Below are 24239 nucleotides of genomic sequence, written 5' to 3'. Positions count from 1 at the left end.
ATCAATAAATAGCAAAAATAACTAACATAATAATAATCAAAATGAACAATTAATAGAAATTTCTATCTAAGAAAGCCTAACTTTATAATAATAATATATTTATATCTATATTAGATGGAATCTCATAAATCATTCAAGAGCTAATATTTTAAAACTATGTTGAGAGGAAGGCCAAACTTTAGATGCAGTACAAGCCCATGCACAGAATTAAGAGCCATAAGTATAGGTAGTCCTTGACTTACAATAGTTCATTTAGTGACCGTTCCAAGTTACAGCGCCACTGAAGAAAAGGGACTTATGATCATTTTTCAGACTTTGTAGCATCCCCATGATCATGTGATCAACATTCAGACAGCTGACTCATACTTACGACGGTTGCAGTGTCCCGGGGGGTCACATGATCACCTTTTGTGACCTTCTGACGAGCAAAGTCCATGAGGATTTCACTTAACAACCAGGTTACTAACTTATACCCTTACAATGGGACAATCTCACTTAGCAACAGACACTTTGGGCTCAATTGTGGTCATAAGTCGAGGACTACCTGTAATTTCCAATTACATTGTGTATCAAACTTAGTATTTTAAATACAAATATACTTTTTTTACATCTTTTTTTTTTAACATTTTATATCTTGAGTTCAGTCTTGCGGTCCGTGGTGAAGAAAAAACTGAGAACCCCTGGCCTAATCCACTATTTTTCCCTAGGAGGACTTGTATGTAACCGTGTTTTCCCGAAAATACGACTGAGTCTTCTATTAATTTTTGCTTCAAAAGATGCAGTAGGGCTTATTTTCCGGTTAGGTCTTATTTTGGGGGAAATACAGTACTAAATGCACTCATCTGATTGACAATCTTAACTGGGGCTTATTTTGGGAGTAGCGCTTATATTACGAGCATCCTGAAAAATCATGCTAGGGTTTATTTTCCGGTTGGGTCTTATTTTCGGGGAAACAGGGTAATTTCTGGTAGGAAAAATAACTCCCCTGACAGCTGTTAATCATATACTCCACATACTTTGTAGAAATATAAAGCTTGATGAGACTTAGCAGAAAAACAGCTGGCAAGAAAGAAAAGTTGATGCTTAATATATGTCATTATATGTCAATCGTCTTCCCAAATTGTTGCACATTGCCAAAACTGAAAAAGAAAACCAAAACGATCCAACCTGATTCATTCCAGCAATTTTAACGTGGATGATTTATTTTGGAAAAACAGATCTTCCAATGCCAGAAGTACCTTGTACCGCTTTTCGGCTGTTATCGTTTATTTGCGATAACTAAATTCTAATATGTCTGCAAATTCCATTAGTTATCGCCATGGTTACATATCATTCCTTGAATTTATAATTTATAAATAAGCCCTCGATGGATTTTTTCCCCCCCGAATTTTGAATTTGGTTTTGAATGTATTTAACGGCTTTGGAACTTCGCTACTTCTTTGAAGGTTTTGGAGCCAGTTTCTGACATTCTAAGGAGAAAATTTCAAAAGATTCTCTTTTTCTTTTTCTTTTTTAAAAAAATCTTGCACCTTCTAAGAATTATTATCTCTCTGAGGATCAATTTTTGGGGGATGTTAGCCTGCGTGAAAAACTGTATTGAAGCGAGGGGCTATACATATGGAAACCATATTTTAGTACACTATTTATAATTTAATAATCTCTTATAGACTGGACACTTCTGTTTGTACCCACCCAAAGATATTTATGCGAGACTTCAAGAGAGCTGCTCATTCAGTAGAGGTAACCCAACCAAATCGTGATATGATCCAATCTGTAATCCGAGTTAAACAACTGACTCTTTAGTTGGAGATTTGATACAGATGGTCCACCTCAATCTCTTGTTTTTTGTCTTGCGAAAAATCCTAAACCAAATCCTCATTCTTTTACTTGACCAAATGAGTAGGTGATATATATGTCTTGCCCGTTGATTTAATGTCTCATTGGAATCGTTTGAAAGAGAAAAGCTGCTCCTTGATCGAATAGTCATTCACGCTGACAATATTCATTAACGCCCTAATCAACCTTTTCCATCCTGAGATATCTATATTTTGCAAATCCGCAAAATGAATACGCTTCAGTAAATTCGCAGGCGTTTAATCCGTTGAACAGGGAGATTCGACCCTGTCAAACTGCTTTTTTCTCTTCCAATGAATTCCATGCAATCGTGTGTGCTTCTTAATCATATTAAAATATTAGCTGGATGTTAAGAATAATGAGTCGGTAGGGCATGACCAAATCATGTGTGTTAGTGGTCCTTCAAATTTATTGCATCCGCAGCATAGAAAGGTAGATGACCAACCTTAAAAAAATAATAATCTATGAGTAAATTTCTTTTATGTTCCTGTTTTTTGTCTTCTGGGGTAAAATATGATAAATGAGGCAGAGTGATTAATTAACATGTCTTATCTTTTGAGCCTGAAATGTAACTTTCCAGCATTTGGGATCATAGCAGATTTAAAATCTGTGATCTGGAATCGACAGCAAGAGTGGTGCGGTGGCGTAGAGGTGAAAGCTCTCGTCTCACAATCCGGAGGCTGTGAGTTCGATCCTAGATAGAGGCAGATATTTCTCTCTCTGGGGACAATGAGAATGTATCTGCTGAACAAAACTCCACATTGGCGACAGGGAAGGGCATCCGGCCATTAAAACAACCTGCTAGCTCCATTCAGTTGGCCAGACTCCATCCCGCAAGGGATTATAGGGTCGTTAAATAATGATGATAAATGATGATGATCTGGAATTGACAGCAAAATCCAGAGAGTGCAGAAATGAACTACACTTGCTAAGAATTCTTATTTTGAAGGTTCCTTCTACAGTCCGTCCTTGACTTACAGCCATTCACTTAGCGAGCATTTGAAGTTATAACGGCATTGAAGTATCCCCGTGGTTATGTGATCAAAATTCAAATGCTTGGCCACTGACTTTTATTTATGATAGTTGCAGTGTCCCGGGGGGGGGGGTCATGTGATCCTCTATTGCAACCTTCTGACAAGCCAAGTCAACAGGGGAAGCCAGGTTCACTCTACAACGGTGTTACTAACTTAGTAACTGCAGTGATTCACTTAACGACTGGAAAACAAGAACGGTCGTAAAACGGGGGGGAAGCTCACTTTAACAACAGTCTGGCGAAACAATGGAAATTTGGGGCTGAATTGTGGTCGTAAGTCGAGGAGTACCCAAATCTTATTCTCTGACAGTGACCCGCATTTTGCCAAAATTTTACGTAAGTTTCCATGTGACTTCTATCAAATTGCTCGGCCATTCGGCTAACCTGTTGGAACAGTACAGTGTTTAATTTGAAGGTTGGAGGTGTTAATATATTATTGTTCTTTTTTAAAGCTACGGCAGGTTTATCCAGCTGGGCACAGAAATGCCTAACTCCCTTGATTTCTGTGGGAGAATATGAGCGCATTGATCGTGCTTGCTCTCCATTCTTAGTTATGTCAGACAAATCGGCTAGAACCATGATGGCGAACCTATGGCACAGATACCAGAGGTGGCACGCCCTCTCTGTGGGCACACGTCTCTAGCTGCTCTTCTAGTTTTTGGCGTGCACATGCGCACCGGCTAGCTGATCTTCGTGGGCACCGAAGCACCGGAAAACAGCCTAAAAACAGCCCAAGAAACAGCCCAAAAACAGGCCGTTTTGGGGGGCATTTTTGGAAACGGTCCAAAAAAATGTTTTTGCAAACGTTTTTGCAAACGTTTTTGCAAACGTTTTTGCAAACTTTTTTGGCCCGAAAAACGCCCCAAAAATGGCTGAAAAATGGCCCAAAAAACAGCCTGAAAAGGGCCCAAAAATGGCCTGAAAATGCCCCCAAAAAACAACAAAATGCAGTCCATAAAACAGGCATGCGCATGCCAGTCAGCTTGTCTTTGGGTTTCTGGTGCTCTAGCACAGGGGTCTCCAACGTTGGCAACTTTAAGACTTGTGGTCTTGTGGATCTATAAGGTAAAGGTAAAGGTTCCCCTCGCACATACGTGCTAGTCGTTGCCGACTCTAGGGGGCGGTGCTCATCTCCGTTTCAAAGCCGAAGAGCCAGCGCTGTCCAAAGACGTCTCCGTGGTCATTTGGCCAGCATGACTCAACGCCAAAAGCGCACGGAACGCTGTTCCCTTCCCACCAAAGGTGATCCCTATTTTTTCTACTTGCATTTTTACGTGCTTTCGAAACTGCTAGGTTGGCAGAAGCTGGGACAAATAACGGGAGCTCACCCGTTACACGGCAGCACTAGAGATTCGAACCGCTGAGCTGCCGACCTTTCAGTCGAAAACTCAACGTCCTAGCCCCTGAGCCACCGTGTCCCATGTGGATCTATAAGTAACGCTATATCACAGGGCGTGCCCAATCATGCTGGTTGGGAAATTCTGGGAGCTGAAGTCCAAAAGTCCTAAAGTTGCCAAGGTTGGAGACCCCTGCTCTAGCACTTGCGAAGATCAGCTGGCTGGCATGTGCATGCGCAAGGCCAGCTGGTCTTTGGATTTCTGGCGCTCCGGGCGCGCATGCACAACACATTACGGTTTGAGCCCTCGCTGCCAAAAAGTTCGCCATCGCTGGGCTAGAAGAAGTGGCTAGTGGTCTATTTGTGTGATGTTTTAATAGATTCACCTTGCATTTCATTCTTGCTGGTTTTTAAGACGACACAATTTAGATGGCGTTTTGTTTTGCTTTGTCGCTGTTTTTACCGTAGCAAACTAACAGAGGCAGCTCTGCGTAGGTTGTCGTCGCCCCGAAAGAGACGACACGCTTAGACATTTTGAATATAAACAGGTTTCTGCGGAGATGTTCCCCTCTCTATAAATGAAATGTTTTGTGTGTAATCAAACAACTACGTCTCATAATAATTACCCTGACGAACTAAAACAGCGCAGTGTCTTATTTTAGTGTTTACTGTTATCACGGGAGGGGATTCTAGATGCCAATTGCCAAGATCAAACGCCCGGATTTGATATGAGTTGTCAGACAGAATTGATGGGCCTGGAAGCCTTAGCAGAAAAAAAAGTACAGGCGTGCATTGTGCAAAAATCCGTCGTTTTGTTAATCAGCTCAAAAATACTTGGTTCAGTTAAAGGACTCCGTTCAGTGGAGAAGCAGCTTTGGATTGAATTCCTGGGATGTTCTCTAGTAATTAGGGGGACCTAGAGGTGGGATTCTGGGGCAGTGGTGAAATCCAATTTTTTTTACTACCGATTCTCTGGGCGTGGCTTGGTAGGCATGGCAGGGGAAGGATACTGCAAAATCCCCATTCCCTCCCCACTCTTGGGGGAAGGATACTGCAAAATCCCCATTCCCTCCCCACTCCTGGGGGAAGGATACTGTAAAATTCCCACTCCCTCCCCACTCCTGGGGAAGGATACTGCAAAATCTCCATTCCCTCCCCACTCCTGGGGAAGGATACTGCAAAATCCCCACTCCCTCCCCACTCCTGGGGAAAGGATACTGCAAAATCCCCACTCCCTCCCCACTCCTGGGGAAGGATACTGCAAAATCTCCATTCCCTCCCCACTCCTGGGGGAGGGATACTGCAAAATCCCCATTCCCTCCCCACTCCTGGGGGAGGGATACTGCAAAATCCCCATTCCCTCCCCACTCCTGGGGGAGGATACTGCAAAATCCCCATTCCCTCCCCACTCCTGGGGGAAGGATACTGCAAAATTCCCATTCCCTCCCCACTCCTGGGGGAAGGATACTGCAAAATCTCCATTCCCGCCCCACTCCTGGGGAAGGATACTGCAAAATCTCCATTCCCGCCCCACTCCAGGGGAAGGGATACTGCAAAATCCCCATTCCCACCCCACTCTGGGGCCAGCCAGAGGAGGTATTTGCAAGTTCTCCGAAGGACTCAAAATTTCCGCTACCGGTTTGCCAGAACCTGTCAGAACCTGCTGGATTTCACCCCTGTGCTGAGCGTTCACAGGAATTCAGTAAAACCTCTAGCTAAAATTCTGTGCAGTTCGGAGAACCCCCAAATCCCACTACTGGCTGACCCCTCCCATCCCACCCCTCCCCTCCCAGGAGTCCCCATGCGGCTGGTTTTGGATACAGGTAAGTGCAGGGCATGCGTGGAGGCTCGAGGAGGGCGAAAAACGGGCCTACCGGAAGTTCGGAAGGACCGCCAGAGCCTGGGGAGGCTGTTTTCGCCTTTCCGGAGGCTCCAAGAAAGCCTCCAGAGCCCAGGGAGGGCAAAAACACCCTCCCCCGCCATAGTGCGGGAGGCCAACTAGGCCTCGCCCACCATGGCCCCGCCCACCCAGCACCTAGCAACCGGGCAGAGAACCCCTTGCTCAAATTTTTGAAGCCCACCCGTGGGGGGACCTGCATGAAAAAAAAAAATTCGGGAGAAAATACTTCAGCCAGCTGACCATCCCCACATTTCTCCAAGATACACTTGCAACAATCCATTTAGTGACCGTTCAAAGTTACGACGGCCCTGGGGGGAAAAAAAGGGAGGGCTCAACGAGCCCTTTTCACACTTAACAACTGTTGCAGCAGCCTCCCTCTGGTCACGTGATGAAAATTCAGACCCTCGGCGACTGACTCACACTTATGACGGTTGCAGTGTCCCCGGGGTCACGTGATGCCCTTTTGCGACCTTCTGACAAGCCAAGTCAAGGGGTGGGGGAGCAACAACCGGGTGGCCAACTTAACAACTTCAGGGATTCGCTGACCAGCTGGTGGCAAGAAAGAGCTTACAAATGGGACAAAACTCACTTAACAACCGTCTCACTTAGAAGCAGAAATTTGGGGTTCAGCTGTAGTCAAAGTCAAGGATGACTCCATTCCATGGGTCAGCCTCTTAAGTTTCCAGCGGCCCAAAGATCACGCTTCGTTTTTCTCGGTTTTGTGTTTGCATTCGCATTTTGCAGTTTGGCGTTTGCCGAATGAGGATGCAGGCGAAAGAGGAATCACATTGTCCCGCAGGCTTGTCCCCCCCCACCCCCCAAATTCAGCGCAATTTTATTTTGCAAATTAAAATTCTCCAGCTTTCTCTTTTCAAACAGTGATGAGGTCGAAGTTGTTTGAAATTTTTTTAAAATTTTTGAAGAAGTGGGGGAAGGTAAAACTATATATATATATATATATATATATATATATATATATATATATATATATATATATATATATATATATATATATATATATATATATATATATATATATATGTTTTCTGAGGTTTTCATGGTGTTTGTATGTAGGTCTTTGGTTATTCGGGTTTTCTCCGCGTAAAATTGGAAGTGTCTTGGCGACGTTTGATGAAGTCTCATTCGTCATCTTCAGGCTTCAGCTTCGTGCTTCTGGGAGCAATGTGTGATTGCAGCTGTTTCTTCCTTTTAACTGCTAGTGGGGTTTGAACTGATTGGGTGGGAGCTTGGCTGTGCTCTGATTGGATGGGGTTTTTGTGCTCTGATTGGCTGGGGTGTGTCCTGTTTGGGTGGGGGCTTGGTTGTGCTCAGATTAGTCTGAGCTGCAGGGGGATTTGAGCTGGTGAGCTGCACAGCTGTTGTCCAGCTTCGTGTTCGCGGTCGTGCCACATCTTCACAGTGGGTGTCAGTCTGCTGCATGTATGGATTGGAGGGGTTTGAAATGGCCAATGTTGCAGCTGCCGTCTGGCTTCTGGTCCTTAATCGTGCTTCATGATCAGTGTGGGTTTGGGTCTGCTTTCTGGGTGGATGTGTGGTGGTGACCTCCTGTGTGGACCTCGTGAGTGTGGGTCTGGTGTCATTCCTCGTGTTAGGGACACGTTTGTCAATAAGGGCAGGTTTCCAAATGGCTGGTAGGCGGGAGGTATCATCTCTTTTGTTCAAGCTCCCACCCAATCAGTTCAAACCCCCACTAGCAGTTAAAAAGGAAGAAACAGCTGCAGTCACACATTGCTCCCAGAAGCACGAAGCTGAAGCCTGAAGATGACGAATGAGACTTCGTCGAAACGTCGCCAAGACACTTCCAATTTTACGCGGGAGAAAACCCGAATAACCAAAGATCTACATACAAACACCCGCGAAAACCTCAGAAAACACATATATTAAAAAAACGTGCGGTTCTTCCTACTTCAAGGCACTTTGGGTAAATGTGCATTCAGAAAAACCACAAGCTGACATTTAGAGAAAGAGAAAGAAGAAGGGAAGGGAAGGGAAGAGAAAAAGAAAACAGGCTGCTGCAAATTTCCTGTTTGCAAATATTTTTTTTCCCCATTTCCTGAGGTCAGAAAAGGCGTCGGGAGGCGACAAAAACAGGTTGTGCACCTTTTCGATTGCAGCTGTTGCTAGGTGAGGACACACAACTCTTGGATAGCACCGGGAAGCTACATTTGCGGTCTCGTAGCAAAAAAAAAAAAAAAAAAAGGATCTGAGCTGAGAAATAACGTATAAAATAGGATATGAGTCCCGAATCCCTTGCAGGGTGAAAGTTTGATGGCAATGGAGCAGAGATTCCCCTCCCCAGCCTGCTTGTATTTATAATATTAAGACGCCCTCGTAATTTTGTTCAGGTTTTCTTTTGCTGAAAAGAGGGGGGAGAAACGCCTTAATTTTTGATTTATGAGCTTGAGAATCAGGAAGAATAGAATATAGAAAGGCAGCTAAGATGGAACCCGGAAGAGAGAATAAAATATAAATGTGACGACTGTCAACAAGATTGGAAATCACTTCTCTATATCATTTTTTTTGTTGTTGTTCTTTTTGTTCTTGGTCTTCTCCCCCACCCCCACCCTCCGCCCGTCCTTTCTTTTCTGTTTGCTGATCCTTTTTATTACTCTGTTTTCAGTTTTCCTTCCATCTGGATTGTCCTTGCCTTCTTTGGTTAAAAAAAAAATTAATGAAAAGAGAGAGGGAGGGGGAGAGAGGGAACGGAAGAGGGAGGGAGAAGTAGAGAGAGGGGGAAGGGGGAGAGAGGGAAAGAGAGGGTGGAACAGAGGGAGAGAGAGGGAGGGAAAGGAAAAGGGGGAGAGGGAGGTAGAAGTGGAGAGAGGGGAAGGGAGAGAGAGAGGTGGAACAGAGGAGAGAGAAGGAAAGAGAGAGGGGAAGGGAGAGGGGAGAGAGGGTGGAAGAGAGGGAAAGGAGAAGAGAGAGGAGAGAGGAAGACAAGGAGAGGAGGGAAGGGAGAGGGGAAAGGAAGAGGGGAGAGGAGTGAGAAGTGAGAGAGGGAGGAAGAGAAGGAGGGAAAGGGAGAGGGGAGGATAGGAGAGGGGAGAGAGCGTGGAAGAGAGGGGAGAGGGGAGAGGGGAGAGAGAGGAGAGGAGGACAGGAGAGAGGAGGAAGAGAGGGGAGAGGGGAAAGGAAGAGGAGAGGAGCAAGAAGTGGAGAGGAGGAGAAGTGGAGGGGAGGAAGAGAAGGAGGGAAAGGGAGAGGGGAAGGGAGAGGGGAGGATGGGAGAGAGGGAGAGAGGTGGAAGAGGGGAGGAGAAGGGAGAGGGAGGGAGAGAGAGGAAGACGGAGAGAGGAGGGGAGAGGGGAAAGGAAGGGGGAGGGGCAAGAAGTGGAGAGAGGAGGAGAAGTGGAGAGGGAGGAAGAGAAGGACAGAGGAAGAGAGAGGAAGGGAGAGGGGAGGATGGGAGATAGGGGAGAGGGGAGAGGGGAGAGAGGGAGAGGGGAGGAGAGAGGAAGACAGGAGAGAGGGGAGAGGGGAAAGGAAGAGGGAGAGGGAGCGAGAAGTGGAGAGAGGGAGGGAGAAGTGGAGAGAGGGAGGGAGAAGTGGAGAGAGGGGGAGGGAAGAGAAGGACAGAGGGAAAGAGAGAGGGAAGGGGAGAGGGGGAGGATGGGAGAGAGGGGGAGAGAGGGAGAGAGAGAAGTGGAGAAGGGGAGAGAGGGAGTGAGGGAGAGAGAGAGAGGATGGAAAAGAAGGAGAGAAAGGGAGGGGAAAGAGAGGGAGAGGGAGAGAGAGGGAAAGGAAGAGGAGGAGAGGGAGGGAGAAGAGAGAGGAGGAGGGGGAGAGAGAGGGAATGAGGAAGAGAGAGAGGGTGGAAGAGTAGGCGAGAGAGACGGAGGGAGAAGTGGAGAGAGGGAAAGGGAGAGAGGGAGAGAGAGAGAGAGACTGTTTTCTGTTTGGTAACAGCAAAGAGAAAGCACCAAATGTTACTTTCTCCCCCCCCCCGTGCCAATGACCTCACTAATAGAATTTTTTTTTAAAATGATTGAGTTTTGCTGCTGTTTGTAAATTGGATGTTTCAAGATGTCTGCAAGCTTTTGTGTAAAGTTTAGCATTGCTTTTATTTCTGTATCTTTTAAAAAAAAACCTCAAGGAACTAAAGGAAAAACAGAACTAAGATTGATGGCATAATGCAATACACATATCTCCAAGCAGTGGAAGGTGAATGCGGGTGGGGGAGGCGTCTTGGGAGATAAGACCCTCCTAAGGAACCATCCGGTGGGGGGGGACGGGAGAGGACAGGAAGGCCTGGAGGAACGTTGTCCATGGGTTCGCGATGGGTTGGACATGACTTCCCGACTCACAACAACAACAACAACAAAGGTCACGGTCAGATAAAAGACTTTATAATCTGTAACTGGAGCAAGAAATGCAAATGAGACCCTCTCTAGTTTCTCAGGCGGTAAAGGAGGGGGAGAGAATTACATAGGTAGTCCTCAGCTTACGACTACGATTGAATCCAAAATTTCTGTTGTTTAAGCGAGACGTTTGTTCAGTGAGCTTTGCGGCCTTTCTTGCCTCCGTTGTTTAAGGGAATCACTGCAGTTGATAAGTTAAGTAACCCGGTTTATTTATTTTATTTATTTATTTATTTATTTATTTATTTATTTATTTATTTATTTATTTATTTATTTATTTATTTATTTATATTTCTAGACCGCCCTTCTCCCGAAGGACTCAGGGCGGTTTACAGCCATATAAAAAACAATATTACAAACATTAAAATAATTTAAAAGGAAATATTTAAATTTAGACTAATTCCATTTAAAACCCATTTAAAATTCCCAATTTAAAACTATCGGGCCAGTCCTGCGCGATGAAACAGCCATGTTTTCAGCTCGCGTCGGAAAGTCCGGAGATCAGGGATTTGGTGAATACCTGGTGGTAATTCGTTCCAGAGGGTTGGAGCCCCCACAGAGAAGGCCTTCACCCTGGGGGTCGCCAGCTGACATTGTCTGGCCGACGGTACCCCAAGGAGGCCCACCCTGTGGGAGCGCACTGGTCACTGGGAGGCCATCGGTCGCAGGAGGCGGTCCCGTAAATAACCAGGTCCCATGCCATGAAGCGCTTTAAAGGTGGTAACCAATACCTTGAATTGCACCCGGAAGATCACCGGAAGCCAGTGCAGCCTACGCAGGAGTGGTGTTATATGGGAGCCTCGACTTGCTCCCTCTATCACCCGCGCGGCTGCATTCTGGACCAGCTGAAGCCTCCGGGTGCTCTTCAAGGGGAGCCCCATGTAGAGAGCATTACAGTAGTCCAGACGGGAGGTGACAAGGGCATGAGTGACCGTGCATAGGGCATCCCGGTCTAAGAAGGGACGCAACTGGCGAATCAGGAGAACCTGATAGAAAGCTCCTCTGGCGACGGCCATCGTTTGATCTTCCAATGACAGCCATCCATTCAGAAGAACGCCCAGATTGCGAACCTTCGCCGTGGGGGCCAATGACTCGGCTCCCACAGTCAGCGATGGAATCAGCTGATTATACCGGGATGCCGGCATCCACAGCCACTCGGTCTTGGAAGGATTGAGCCGGAGCCTGTTTCTCCCCATCCAGATCCAGGCACCGGGACATCACTTCGATGGCTTTGTTGGGATGGTTTGGGGTGGAAATGTACAGCTGTGTATCATCAGCGTACAGATGACACTGCACCCCAAAACCACGGATGATCTGGCCCAGTGGCTTCATATAGAGGTTGAACAAGAGGGGTGAGAGGACCGATCCCTGTGGCACCCCACATAGGAGGCGTCTCGCGGTCGACCTCTGCCCCCCTGCCAACACCATCTGCGAACGGCCCAAGAGGAAGGAGGAGAACCACCGATAAACGGTGCCTCCCACCCCCAGCCCCTCTAGCCGCCGCAGCAGGATACCATGGTCGATGGTATCAAAAGCCACCGAGAGATCCAATAGGACCAGGGCAGAGGAACAACCCCTGTCCTGGGCCCTCCAGAGATCATCCTCCAGGGTTGATAAGTGAACCTGGTTTTCCCACTGAATTTGCTTGCGTGACACACGGTCACCGTCTGAACCGGTTGCCATGCATCTGAATTTGGATCACGTCACGGAGGTGCTACAAAAGCTTGTAATGATGAAGTCCCTTTCCTTCGGTGCCAATCTAACTTTGAACGGTCCCTAAATGAACTATTATAAGAGGAGGACTCCCTGTACTTGCAGATTCGCAAGATAGATGTCACCTCTACTATAGGAAGACCAGACAACAACGAAGATGGCCAGATGGGCTAGTTCTACTTTAGCGTAAAAGCTGCGCCGATATAATCTTGCAAATCTGAAAATACAGTCCTCCCGCCGTCACCCTTTGCAGCCTGAGCACTTAGGGGAGGGTCCCTTTTGAGCTTCGGCGGTGGGCTATGCCTTCCCTTATCTGGCTGTTGCTAGGTGTTTCTTCTCTTGACTCCGTCTCTCAAGGTCTTGCCCACATCCATTTATACAAGAGGATTCAAAGCACCTGCCTGTGTAGATCAGACTTCTTTCGAACGTAGCATGTTCTCCAGTTGTGGGATTCAAATAATTTAACAACCGGTTCTCTGCCCTAATGATCAGCTGGATGGTGGGCATGGCCAGGGTGTGTGACAGCCAGCACTCGGTCTTCTGCACCCCCTCTGCGAGCAAAAATGGGTCACAGGGCGGGGGGACAACTCCCCGAAGACTTCTAGGCCCAAAACGGGGCAGCACGCCCCATTTTGGGCCTAGGAGGCCTCTCTGCACTTACCTGGGAGTCAAAATAGGGCGTGTGGGGACTCCTGAAAGGGGCAGTAGCAGGGAGGGGCGGAGTCAGACAGCAATTTAGTTACCGGTTTGCCCGAACCGGCTGAAGCCCACCACTGATGTTCTCCCTTCCGCTCCCAAGTTTGGCTTCCTGCTGAACTTTCTAGATCAGTGCTTCTAGACCTCAGCAACATTTGGATGTGTGAACTCTAACTCCCCAACAAAGTCGCCGAGGTTGGATCTGCGCCCTTCTGAGCATCTCCCAGTTGAGTCGTGAGCTTTGCTCTGTGAAAATCAAATTCCAGAGGTGTCTTTAAACGGGGCAACTTTAAAACCTGCGGACTTCAACTCCCAGAATATTAGAATAACTAGACGAGGCTTTAAGATCCAGATCTAGAAGTAACGCTATTGTCGTGTCCCACTCCTCCTCTGACGGCCGGGTCGGGGAAGTCCGTATCAAGTGTGGCTGAAAAGCCTCTGCAGCTTTGCCAAAGTTCTGTCAGAGTTCTCAGGGCAGGCAGGAGACCAGGATGTGACTTCAGCAATCCAAGTTAGACTTTGCCTGACTCAGAGAATGCCAGAAAGCAGATCCTTTATATAGGCCATGGGGTGTGGCTCCATGACTCAGCACTTATCCAGGCCTGCCCCTCCCTTCCTTTTGCTGACGTCACCTCTCCATTCTCCGGAAGCGTGGATCTCTCCAGCCTCCAGCTGTTGGTAATATTAGCTCATGACTGGCTTCACATTCTTCAGGCTCACATGCTGTGGGGGGAGGGGTTTAGTTGCTCCGTTTGTCTGGGCATGGTGCCAGGACTGGGGGCTGGAGGCACATCAGGCCATTCATCTTGCTCGGCCTGTCCGGGCATGGTGCCAGGGCTGGGGGCTGGAGGCATGCCAGGACATTCTTTCGCACTATCAGCGTCCGGCAGGAGATAAGAGGGGCCCGGCTGCGGCAGGGGGAGCGAGCGAGGCACAACAGCTATATCACAGGGAGTGCCCAATCATGCTGGTTGGGGAATTCTGGGAGTTGAAGTCCACAAGTCTTAAAGTCGCCAAGCTTGGAGAGCCCTGTTCTAGAGCAAGAGAAGTAGAAAAAACGGTTCGTAAATCACACACGCGGTTGTGGCCGAGTGTGACCATACTAAAAGCAAACAAGGCCGAATCTGGAGGTTGTGCTTTCTATTAGGAATTGGGCAGCGTGTTTTCCGATGCCTTGCAACGTCTTTTCCTTTTTTTTCCCCTTTCCAGTCTTACATCTTAGTAGCCTTTGGACGAATGCTCTGGCTGGTTCCGAGTGTAACTTACCTGTTTGGCGTTTTTATTTTTATTTTTTTAACTTACAAGCAGGCAGCGTTAGAGGCAGAGGACGGGGTGCGGCAGGTAACCGGGTGCCTGGCCCAAGAGGATCCTACCTGGGGGGTTATTCTGCAGGCCGCGGCATCTATAGCAGATACCACGAAGGGAAAGGGAAACAGCAAGAAAAAGGCTACGAGATGGTCCCCAATCTGGAATTGCCTGCAGTCGGCCCCGTAGCAATTAAACCTGGAACAGGTCAGTAGAGCGATAAAGTTTATTGTCACTTTTTACTGTGGGATATATATACCATGTTTTCCCGAAAATAAAACCTCCTCAGATAATAAGCCCTCCCCCGAAAATAAGCCCTCCCTGAAAACATTTAAACGCATGCGCAGCCGGTCCCCACCATTTCCTCTGGTTAGGGTTAGGGAGACAGAGCTGGAAATCAGGTAAGACGGCAAGAGGAGCCCCGTCTTGCTCCACCCGCCCCAAAATAATAAGACCTCCCCAAAAATAAGGCCAAGTGCTTATTTCAGGGTTCAAAAAAAATATAAGACAGGGTCTTATTTTTGGGGAAACACAGTATATATATATATATATATATATGTATCACATACATATAAATACATATATATCAGGGGTGAAATCCAGCAGGTTCTAGCAGGTTCTGGAGGGCCGGTAGCGGAAATTTTGAGTAGTTCGGAGAACCAACAAATACCACCTCTGGCTGGCCCCAGAGTGGGGTGGGGAATGGAGATTTTGCAATATCCTTCCCTTGCCACGCCCACCAAGCCATGCCCACAGAACCGGTAGGGGGAAATTTTGGATTTCATCCCTGATATATTTGTTAACCACTGTCCATCTTGAATACATATTGAAAAGAGGAAGCTTGAGTGTTCACAAGGTTGATGCTATATGGAACAAAACTGTGGCGGAATTTGGATGTTCTGGTTCAGATACCACCTCCCAGAAAGGAACAAGGAAAACAGGTCATGAAAGGGACGTGTAGCGTCCCAGACAACCCTGCGGACTTTGCTCAAGTATCACTTATATATATGCCCTGTCCTGAATAAAAGGGAGTGAACTGCCAATAATCTTTTCTGCTGTCCTCACCACTCTCTGCAGCGTCTTCCTATCTGAAGCAGTAAGGCTTCCAATCCCGACTGTAATTCAGTATAATAGGATGCTCTCCATAGAAAGTGGTGAGGACAAGGGAAGGAAGATGTACTTTTCTCATGCGATGCAGAAAATCTGGGCGTTGCTGTGCCCGCTTCACCAGTGTCTCTCTATTGAGCGACCAAGCCAGCCTACTTGTTAGCTACACACCCAGAAACTTAATGTTGCTTGATGAAATATAAAATACGATTCTTAGGGTGAGAAGAAGATGATGGAAAAGGATTTAAGGAAAGTTGGGTTGGTTTTCTTGCACTGGTGGACCTTCTTCTGGTCGGAGGGGTACATGCCGGTCAGGCACGAACAACCAGACCCCCCGTGCACAGTTTAAGCTAAATACTTTTTTATGTTCTGCCTGTAATACAGGAATCTTCCCAGTCTGACAGCTACTCATAGGAATAATTAGATAAGGCTCCAAGATCCAGATCGATAAGTATTTAATACAGGGGTGTCCAACTCTGCTGGCTGGGAAAGTCTGGGAGCTGAAGTCCACAAGTTGCCAAGATTGGATTGCCATAGTTTAATATTTTGAAGGTCGGTCACATCTTATTTCTGAAATCCATTTTGAGTCAGTTCAGAAATTGGACAAGTCGTCCTGGCTCCCTTCGACTTTCTAAATTAGCTTTCTCCCCTCACGTGCCGGTTGTCTGTAATATTTTCTGTGCGATGGTAAATTTTGCTGAGCTCCTTTCCTCTTTCTCGCTGGCAACCATGGAGAAGTGGTTTGGACTCCCAATATGCAGAAGTGAGACCTAGGGCTGCACAATATCCTTCTATGAAAAAAGTTAAACAAGGGGGGTAAAATCTACTTACCTTCCCTACCGGTTCGGAAGCATGCGCATGCGTCATGTGCGGTTTTGGACCCTCTGTGCATGCGCAAAGCTTTCTGCGCATGTGCAGAGGGTAAAAAACAGGTTACTTCCTGGTTAAAACCAGGAAGTAACAATGTCCGGGTGGGTGGGAGGAGCCTCGCACTGCTGCCGCTACCAGTTCACCTGAACCGCTACGAACCGGTAGCATTTCACCTCTGCTATCATGGGTGTTCTGTCCCCCTCGCCTCAGTCCGAGTGAGGCAACTATCAGCTTTGGCAGCAAACTAGCGAGCGTCTGCCAAGTGTCTCTGTTATCTCTCTTGCTGCCAATGAGTCAACCAGGAACAAGCAGTTCTTCAGCTCTAGTTAAGCAGTTGATTTGCTTGCCACGAAGTGATATAGCAGCCCTGCTGCTTTTATATCCTGTGGGGTGTGGCTTCATGACTCAGCACTTCCTAGGCCTGCCCCACCCCTGCTTCTGCTGTTCCTGCCTCTCCTGCCTACGAAACCTAGGGTCCAGCCAGGCCTGATTGCCATCAGCCGGGTCTGGAGGCGTGGTCTGGCGGGGGAAAGAGTCAGGGGATGGAGGCCTCGTTATCTCCTCCACCTGGCCTGCCTCTGGCTCCTGGAGCTGAGCCAGGGAAGTCGGTGCTCCAGAAGTAAGTCCTGATGGCCTTCCCCCCCCCTCACTTTCCAAGTCACTTTCTGGCAGGGGGCCCGGCTCGGAGGGCGCAGACACAACAATGGGTGACATGATAGCAGTCGTCCAATATTTGAGAGGCTGCCCCAAAGAAGAGAGGGTCCAAAGAACCAGAAGGCAGGACAAAAAGCAATGGATGGAAACTAAGCAAGGGGAGAACTAACCCAAAACTAAGGAGAAATTTCCTGACAATGAGGACCCCATCCACAGGATACAATCAACACACAAAACCATGCCCCCTCCCGTCCACGGGAAAACCTCTCTCCGTGGAACCAGTCCCTGGTGCTCAAATGGGTACCCAAAAGGTTGGAGGCTGCCGGTATCTGGTCTCCTGCTTGAGCAGGGGGTTGGATTAGAAGACCTCCAAGGTCCCTTCCAACTCCATTATTCTGTTACGCTCTTTTTCCGAGTTGCGCCTAGTAGATTATTTCTTACTTTCAGCAAAGAGAGGGCCCAGAATGATTCATACCTTGCATCGACTGCGAAAGAACCGTGACCTGGTCGCTAAAGCTTGATTCCAACGCAGAAGACCTTCCAAGCTACACTTCTGCTATAGATAAACACCTGAAATGTTAATGCCCCGCCTAACCCGACCTCTTTGATCTCTTGCAGTGGCAATTCCAACCATTGGAACCCAATATTCCATGTTCCAAGCCACGCCGGCCGCCAAGGTGATCGACGACGGGAAGATCCATGCAGTGGAACACATCATCAGTCCTATCAGCGTCCAGCAGGACCCAGCAAGCGCAGCGGCCGCCGCCGCCGTGGCGGCAGGTGCCGTCATACCTGCAGTTTCTACCCCGCCTCCTTTCCAGGTTTGTTTGCTTTTTCAAGACTTTCAAGCAGGTGTAGAAACATCAACCTTTTCTCTTCCTGCAGGTAAGATAACACCGCTTATTAAGAGACGACTGCCTCTTGGCTTGCAAATACAGGTAGTCCCCGACTTACGACCACACAGCGGAGCCCAACATGTAGGCCGCTAAGTGAGAAATCTGTTAAGTGAGCTTCGCCTCATTTTGCGACTTTTCCTGCCACCGTTGTTAAGTGAATCGTTGCAGTTCTTAAATTAGTCACATGGGTTGTCAAGGGAATCTGGCTTCCCCGTTGATTTTGCCGGTCAGAAGGTCGTAAAAAGGGGGATCACGCGACCTGGGGACACTACGACCGTCGTAAATACAAGCCCGTTGCTGAACGGTCGAATTTTGATCACGTGACCATGCAGATGCTGCAACGGTGTTCAAGTGGCGTGAAAACTGGCCACGAGTCACTTTTTTCAGTGACATCGTAACTTCGGATGGTCACTAAATGAATCATTGTAAAACCAGGTCTACCTGTACTAGGCAGATATTTGAATCTCGAAACTACAATTGGCGCCCTCACCGTTTTGTTATGGCCGCCCCCTTGGTTTTCTGACATCATCGTCTTTTAAAAAACACCGTAATCCCTTGCGAGGTGGAGTCTTGGGCAACTGAATGGAGATGAATGTTTACAGGCCGGATGCCTTTCCTGTCACCAATGCAGAGTTTTGTTCAGCAGATAAATTCTCATTGTGCCCCGAGAGAGAAATATCTGCTTCTACCTAGGATCGAACCTTGGTTTTCTGACACCCGTAGGGGAAATCTAGTTCCCTTACAGATGGTGGCGGGATTAACTCTTGAACGCTCTCTCCGGCAGGGCCGTCCGATAACTCCGGTGTACGCCATGGCGCCTAGTATGCAGAGAATTCCAGCCGCGGGAATCTACGGCGCAGGCTACGTTCCATTCGCGGCTCCTGCGGCTGCCACCACAATCGCCACACTACAGAAGAACGCGGCTGCCGCCGCCGCAGCAGCAGCTTATGGGGGATACGCGGGGTACTTCCCCCAAGCATTTCCAGCTGCCGCCATTCAAATCCCCATCCATGACATCTATCAAACCTACTGAGACTTGCTGGCCGGGGGGCGGGGGCACGGCAGGTCGAAGGAGCTGAAGGACCATTTCACTATTTATGAAGAAAAAAACGAAACCTACTGTAGAATTCTATGCTTGGATGTCAGTAAACTGAGGATAAAAACCTGGAAGTGAAGTTTCTCACCGACACAGCATCATGTTCGAAATCTTTTATACGGATGAAGTTTTTACTAACTTTGTAGGCCTTTTGTGTTTTGTTTTGTTTTTAAAGAGAAAAAAAAAAACGTAATGCAAATTCCTACATTTCTAACATGGCTGGGTTTTGAAGGCTGTGCTTCCTTACAGGTTTATTATATTCCTTGGTAGATTTTTTTCTTTTTGTCTTTCCTTCTTCTTTTCTTTTTTTTTTAGCCGTTTTATTTTCACCGCGTTTGTGTTATGAAGGTTATTTTTTAGTTAAGTCGTGCACTCCAGAATGGTCTATTTTGTAGGGCCTTGAATAATATATCAAGTAAATATTAAAAAAAAAAAAACACAGGTAGGGGGAAAATTTTTAAAACGATATATTTTGAAGACTATATTCGATATTTAAACCATAATGCAAAAGATTTTTTTTTAAAGAGATATATAGATAGATAGATATACTTAACAAATGTGTGTTTTATTTAAGAAGTGAAACTGGAAAGTGCAATCTGAAAATTATTGAGACCTCTGCATTATCAGATTTCTGTGTAATCTAGAGCCACAAGTGTCCTTGTAGAGAGTCCTCACATTAAATACCAGATCCTGTTAAAACGACACTTAATGTTAAGGATAATTTTTATTTTGCATTCTCTAGAGAGTCATGTTAATTTTTTTTTAATTTTTCACCCTCAGTGCATAAGTCGTTGGTGTCTTAGGGAAAAAAATACCATTTTACCTTCATTTATTTCAAAGGTTGATACTCCTATGATGGAAAAAAAAAATCCACAATTTGTGAACTTTGAGAGGGTTTTGATTGTTGCGATCAAAGCAACCTCGCTGTAAATTTCATTTTGTTTTTTAGCATGGTTACTTAACATTGGAAATAGTAGACATTTGGTCCTGGTCCTATCCTGAAGCTCAGGGATTATCCAAGCCTAGAATCATGGCTTATTTAGCCATTCCCTTTCATGAGGATCTTGGTTGAATTAAAAAAACGAAAAAAGTCCTGGAACTTTTCATCCATGTGAAAACAGCACTCGTTTTATCCGGCTTCTGTAGCTTAGTGAAACTTGGCAATTTTAAGATGAGTGGACTTCCAACTCCCAGAACGCCCCAGCTGGTGTTCTCTAGCTCGTCTGACTCTTCACTTCCTTCCTAGTTTAAAAACTGATGTAAGAATGAAAGGGCTCTCCCAAAAAATAGAATATAACTGTCGGCTCCTAAATGTGTATTTATCCGAACTCCGCATTTCCAGATCAAATAGGCCTTAAAGGAGACGCATCAACAATAGCTTTTAAACCAGCTGTCCCAAAGGTGCTTTTTCAAAAGGCAACTGGACTTTTCTTTGTTTTCCTTGAAGACATTTTGCTCCTCATCCAAGAAGCTTCTTCAGTTCAGAACATCTTTCAAAGAAAATAAAAGAAAAAGCACCTTTGGAATAACCATGATCAGGGTGACTGAGAATCTCCATAGACATTCTAAACCAGGGTTCTCCAACCTTGGCCACTTTAAGACTTGTGGACTTCAACTCCCAGAGTCCCTCAGCCAGCAAAGCTGGCTGAGGAACTCTGGGAGTTGAAGTCCACAAGTCTTAAAGTGGCCAAGGTTGGAGAACCCTGTTCTAAACTATAGTTTTGAGCAATCTAGGGTCAGCCTTGGTTGGGGGGGGGCAGATAAAGTAATGGTAGTTTGTTTAACTGGGTTTTTGATTGATTCTGCCTCCACCGTTTTCCAAAGAGCTTGCAGCTGCAGGGGCCATTTTTCCCCAGGTATTTTGCGGTGTGTCTGCATGCGTTTCGGGGACATTCGGGGGTGGGTTAAAAAAACAACAACACCTTGTTAACAAGCAGGAGGGCTCGGGTTGAAAGCCAGTGTGTAAACGCAGTTCATTGTGCGACCAGCTGTTTTAAGTGGAACCTTCTAGAATCCCAACTCAGGTGTGGGGGACTGTGTATTACAGTTAGCCCTCGAGTTACGACCATAACAGAGCCCGTCCCATTACGGCAGTGGTTCTCAACCTTTATAGTGCTGTGACCCCATTAATACAATTCCCCACGATGTGGCGACCCCTTTAATACAGTTCCCCACGATGTGGCGACCCCAACCATAAAATTATTTTCATTTTGAATTTGACGCGCCTGAAGCCGTATTGGCTAGCGATCTGAACTGCTTGCGATTGCCTTGAGGACGGAGGCATTAAAGCGGAGACTCCTCCCCTATTAAGTTCATCGCGCCTGAAGCCAGATTAGGCTAGCGATTGGGAGTGATTGCAGCTGGCTTGAGAGGGAGACATCAGAGCAAAGATTTCTCTCTTTTTGAATTCATCGCGCCTGAAGCCGAATTCGGCTAGCGATTTGAAGAGCCTGCAGCTGGCTTGTGGAGTCAACCATTGGAGCGCGATTCTTCGACTCGCAAGTATACTTCCCGTATTTCCGATGGTCTTAACCAACCCCTGGCAAATCGTCATTCGACCCCCAACGGGGTCCCGACCCACAGGTTGAGAACCGCTGCATTACGGGATGGTCCTAAGGCGAGTCAGTCACATGACTGACCTAATTTTTGCAACCTTTTTTTTTTTGCGTTTTTGTTAAGCAAACTCTGCAACTGTTAAGCGAATCCACGGTTCGCCGTAGGCCACATTTTGCCGGAAACGGGAAGCGAAGGCCAGGTTTGGAGGGGGGATGGGGGGACTAACATAGAATGCAGTCACGTGACTGTGCGAATGCCCCAAATGGCTGTAAAGGTGCAGTCAGGTGACCTCTGGGGGTGTGGCCATTGGAACTTCGAACCTGGGTTGTAAATAATGCCCGCCCGCCCCCCCGCCCCCCCCGATAGGTTCGTAAGAACTAAGAATGGTCACAAAGTGACCCGTTTTCATTCAAGGGCTGCATGCAATTCCTGTGGCAAAGTTTGGATACGATTTGTGACAAAATTCCGGTGCCTTTAAAGATAAACCTTTCACCAGCAGATCTGGAAGCCCTAACTCAGAATATTAACGTTTTCCAAAAGTATCTTCCCACAATCAGGTTTTTTTTTAAAAAAAACCTGCAAAATATACGATGAAAGTGACCAGTGGTAACCTTCAAGTGATAACCTTGAAAAATATCTCCTGTGGCTTGAACGATAGCTTTTACCTCAAAGGACTACTTGCTCGTATTGATTTTTGCAATTCCCCCAAAGAGTTCACGTGCCTTATACTGGGATTGTAAATCTCTCAGCTCAAATATTTCCTTATTTCTGCAAACCACCAGTGCCTACTTTCAGATACAGCAACCCCAGTGACGGGTTTCAAATAATTTCACTCAAAATGCTGTGTTTCCCTGAAAATAAGACCCTGTCTTATTTTATTTATTTATTTTTTTTGGAACCCTGAAATAAGCGCTCGGCCTTATTGCCATGCGCTCAAAAGCCCGATTGGGCTTATTATCAGGGGATGTCTTATTTTGGGGGGGGAACAGGGTAGTTCGAGGCGAATTGAAAAATCAAAGTGACAGCTTTTCTTTCTGCCACTGAATGCTTGGGCGGATAGTGTATATCAAAAGAAATCCTTTGAGAGATATAAATATATATATATATATAAAAAAACACAGGTGGCCCCTGATTTAATTGAGGAATGGAGCAATGCTAACCGATGCGCCAAACGTATGAAAGATAAAAGCTGCGATCTCCAATCTGTATCCTGGTTTGATTTTTGATCTCTGGCTTGCAAAAAGAAAGATAGATGGTGGTAGATTGTTATTATTATTATTATTAAGTAACGCCAAGGAAAAAAGGGGGTGCCAATTACCCAAATAACCTTAATCCCCCAAAATGCAGCTTCTAGTGGTATTTTATGGAGATATCTATCCTTGCAACAGACACTGGATCTCAAGCAAACACAAGGCAGGGTTTTTTTAAAAAAAATGCACTTCCCCATAGGGACTCAGACTGTGGCTAAGATGCCAGCCAAAAAACCAGGTGGTGGGTGTCAATCAAACGTTGATTAGCCCCCAATCTGAGACTGGATTTTACAATTTCTGAACCATTTCATTGATACACTACTGAGATAGGTTATGACTTGAAATGTGAAGTTTTCTTTTTCTTAGGTTAAGAACAAATAAGAGAATATATATATATATTCATCTTATTTTCTAATGTGGAATTAGAGTATTTTACTGTATTTCTGTTCTTTTGTATGTGTCATTGAGCTTTCTTTTAAAAATACTTTCTTAGGCTGTAGTTAAATAAAAACATTCCTTTAAAAAAAGAGAGATTTTTGTCCTCCCTTCTAGACATTTGTTGTACCACTGTTCAAGTAAATTAAAATGGTTTCAGGGGATTTGGCTCAAACTTCAGGCCAGAAAGAGAAATTCGGGCACGTATTTATTTGTTTATTTGTTTGCTTGCTTGCTTGTCATCCCACCTTTATGAGGTTCCTAAGTAACTCAAGGCGGCAAAACGTAGACAGTACTCCATTCTTCCCCCATTTTCCCTACAGCAAAAACCCTTTGAGGTGGATTGGATTGAGGGAGAGTGGCCCTGTTCTTATAGGGTCCTCTTGGACGATGGACGCGAATGGCGGCGGCACATAAACCAGCTCCGTCGCCGCGATCCGCACCCTCTCCATGAGCTTCCAGACCAGGATGACCCAAAACCGGACAACGAGTTAGCGATGGATAGTCATCAGAATCGCCCCAACCCCAACAACGGAACAGCCGTAACCTCCTCACAGGCTGGCGCCGAGGGACACCAACCCTCTCTACCCGGAGTGTTCTCGGCGGTCAACTCACCTGGAAGAACGAGAACTCTGTCACCTCCCCATCTTCCTATGTCAGCAGGGTCGAGGCCTTCCGCGGACTCGGAGGGCAGGCCGGCGGCTCCTTCACCGCCAGCCACTGCCCCTGAACTGCGCAGATCTGGGCGGAGTCGGCGGAAGCCTACGTACCTAGATGATTACATCTGTACGCTCTGGGAGGGGAGGGGTGTTAGGTCCTGGGAGTCCGACAAAGGCTCGTGCCTTGCCAACAGCAGGAGATCGCTGATTGGCCAAGGCGCGAGCTGAACAAATAGCGGGAAATCTGAGACCCGCTATTGGAGCAGCGTTTTGACAGGTCCCGTATAAAAGGGCTGTCAGGCGCTCTCCGCGTTGTTGTTGTGCCGTTCTGGCTGTTGTGTTGCCTTAGCGGTGTTGTTGTTAATAAAGTTGAGTTGGACCTTCAAAATCTCCTCATTTCCTGAACCCTCCACTGATATTTAATAAAAGCTGCAGCCTTGGACATTTAAAACGTTTGTCAGTGGGTCCTGAACTTCTAGTCCTTGGTCTGCTTTGAGCCT

At 46.6% G+C, this 24239-nt stretch overlaps 1 protein-coding gene across 8 annotated transcripts in view; it reads left to right on the top strand.

Moving 5' to 3' along the window:
• RBM47 (RNA binding motif protein 47) overlaps positions 1 to 18906 on the top strand; it is a 129488-nt gene extending 110582 nt beyond the window's left edge. For 6 of the 8 annotated variants that reach the window (XM_058193271.1, XM_058193270.1, XM_058193273.1 and 3 more), the window contains 3 exons: positions 14217 to 14423; positions 17466 to 17668; positions 18528 to 18906. In XM_058193271.1, the coding sequence (XP_058049254.1) occupies positions 14217 to 14423; positions 17466 to 17668; positions 18528 to 18776 (659 nt within the window). In that variant the 3' untranslated portion in view covers positions 18777 to 18906. The remainder of the gene's footprint in view (positions 1 to 14216; positions 14424 to 17465; positions 17669 to 18527) is intronic. The other 2 variants (XM_058193277.1, XM_058193278.1) reach the window with 2 other exon arrangements.
• The last annotated feature ends 5333 nt before the right edge of the window (positions 18907 to 24239 follow it).

The sequence above is a fragment of the Ahaetulla prasina genome, chromosome 8 (genome assembly GCF_028640845.1).
Source record: "Ahaetulla prasina isolate Xishuangbanna chromosome 8, ASM2864084v1, whole genome shotgun sequence".
Lineage (NCBI taxonomy): Eukaryota > Metazoa > Chordata > Lepidosauria > Squamata > Colubridae > Ahaetulla > Ahaetulla prasina.
Note: the sequence above shows the minus strand (reverse complement) of the source record. Positions and strands in the feature narration are given on the sequence as shown.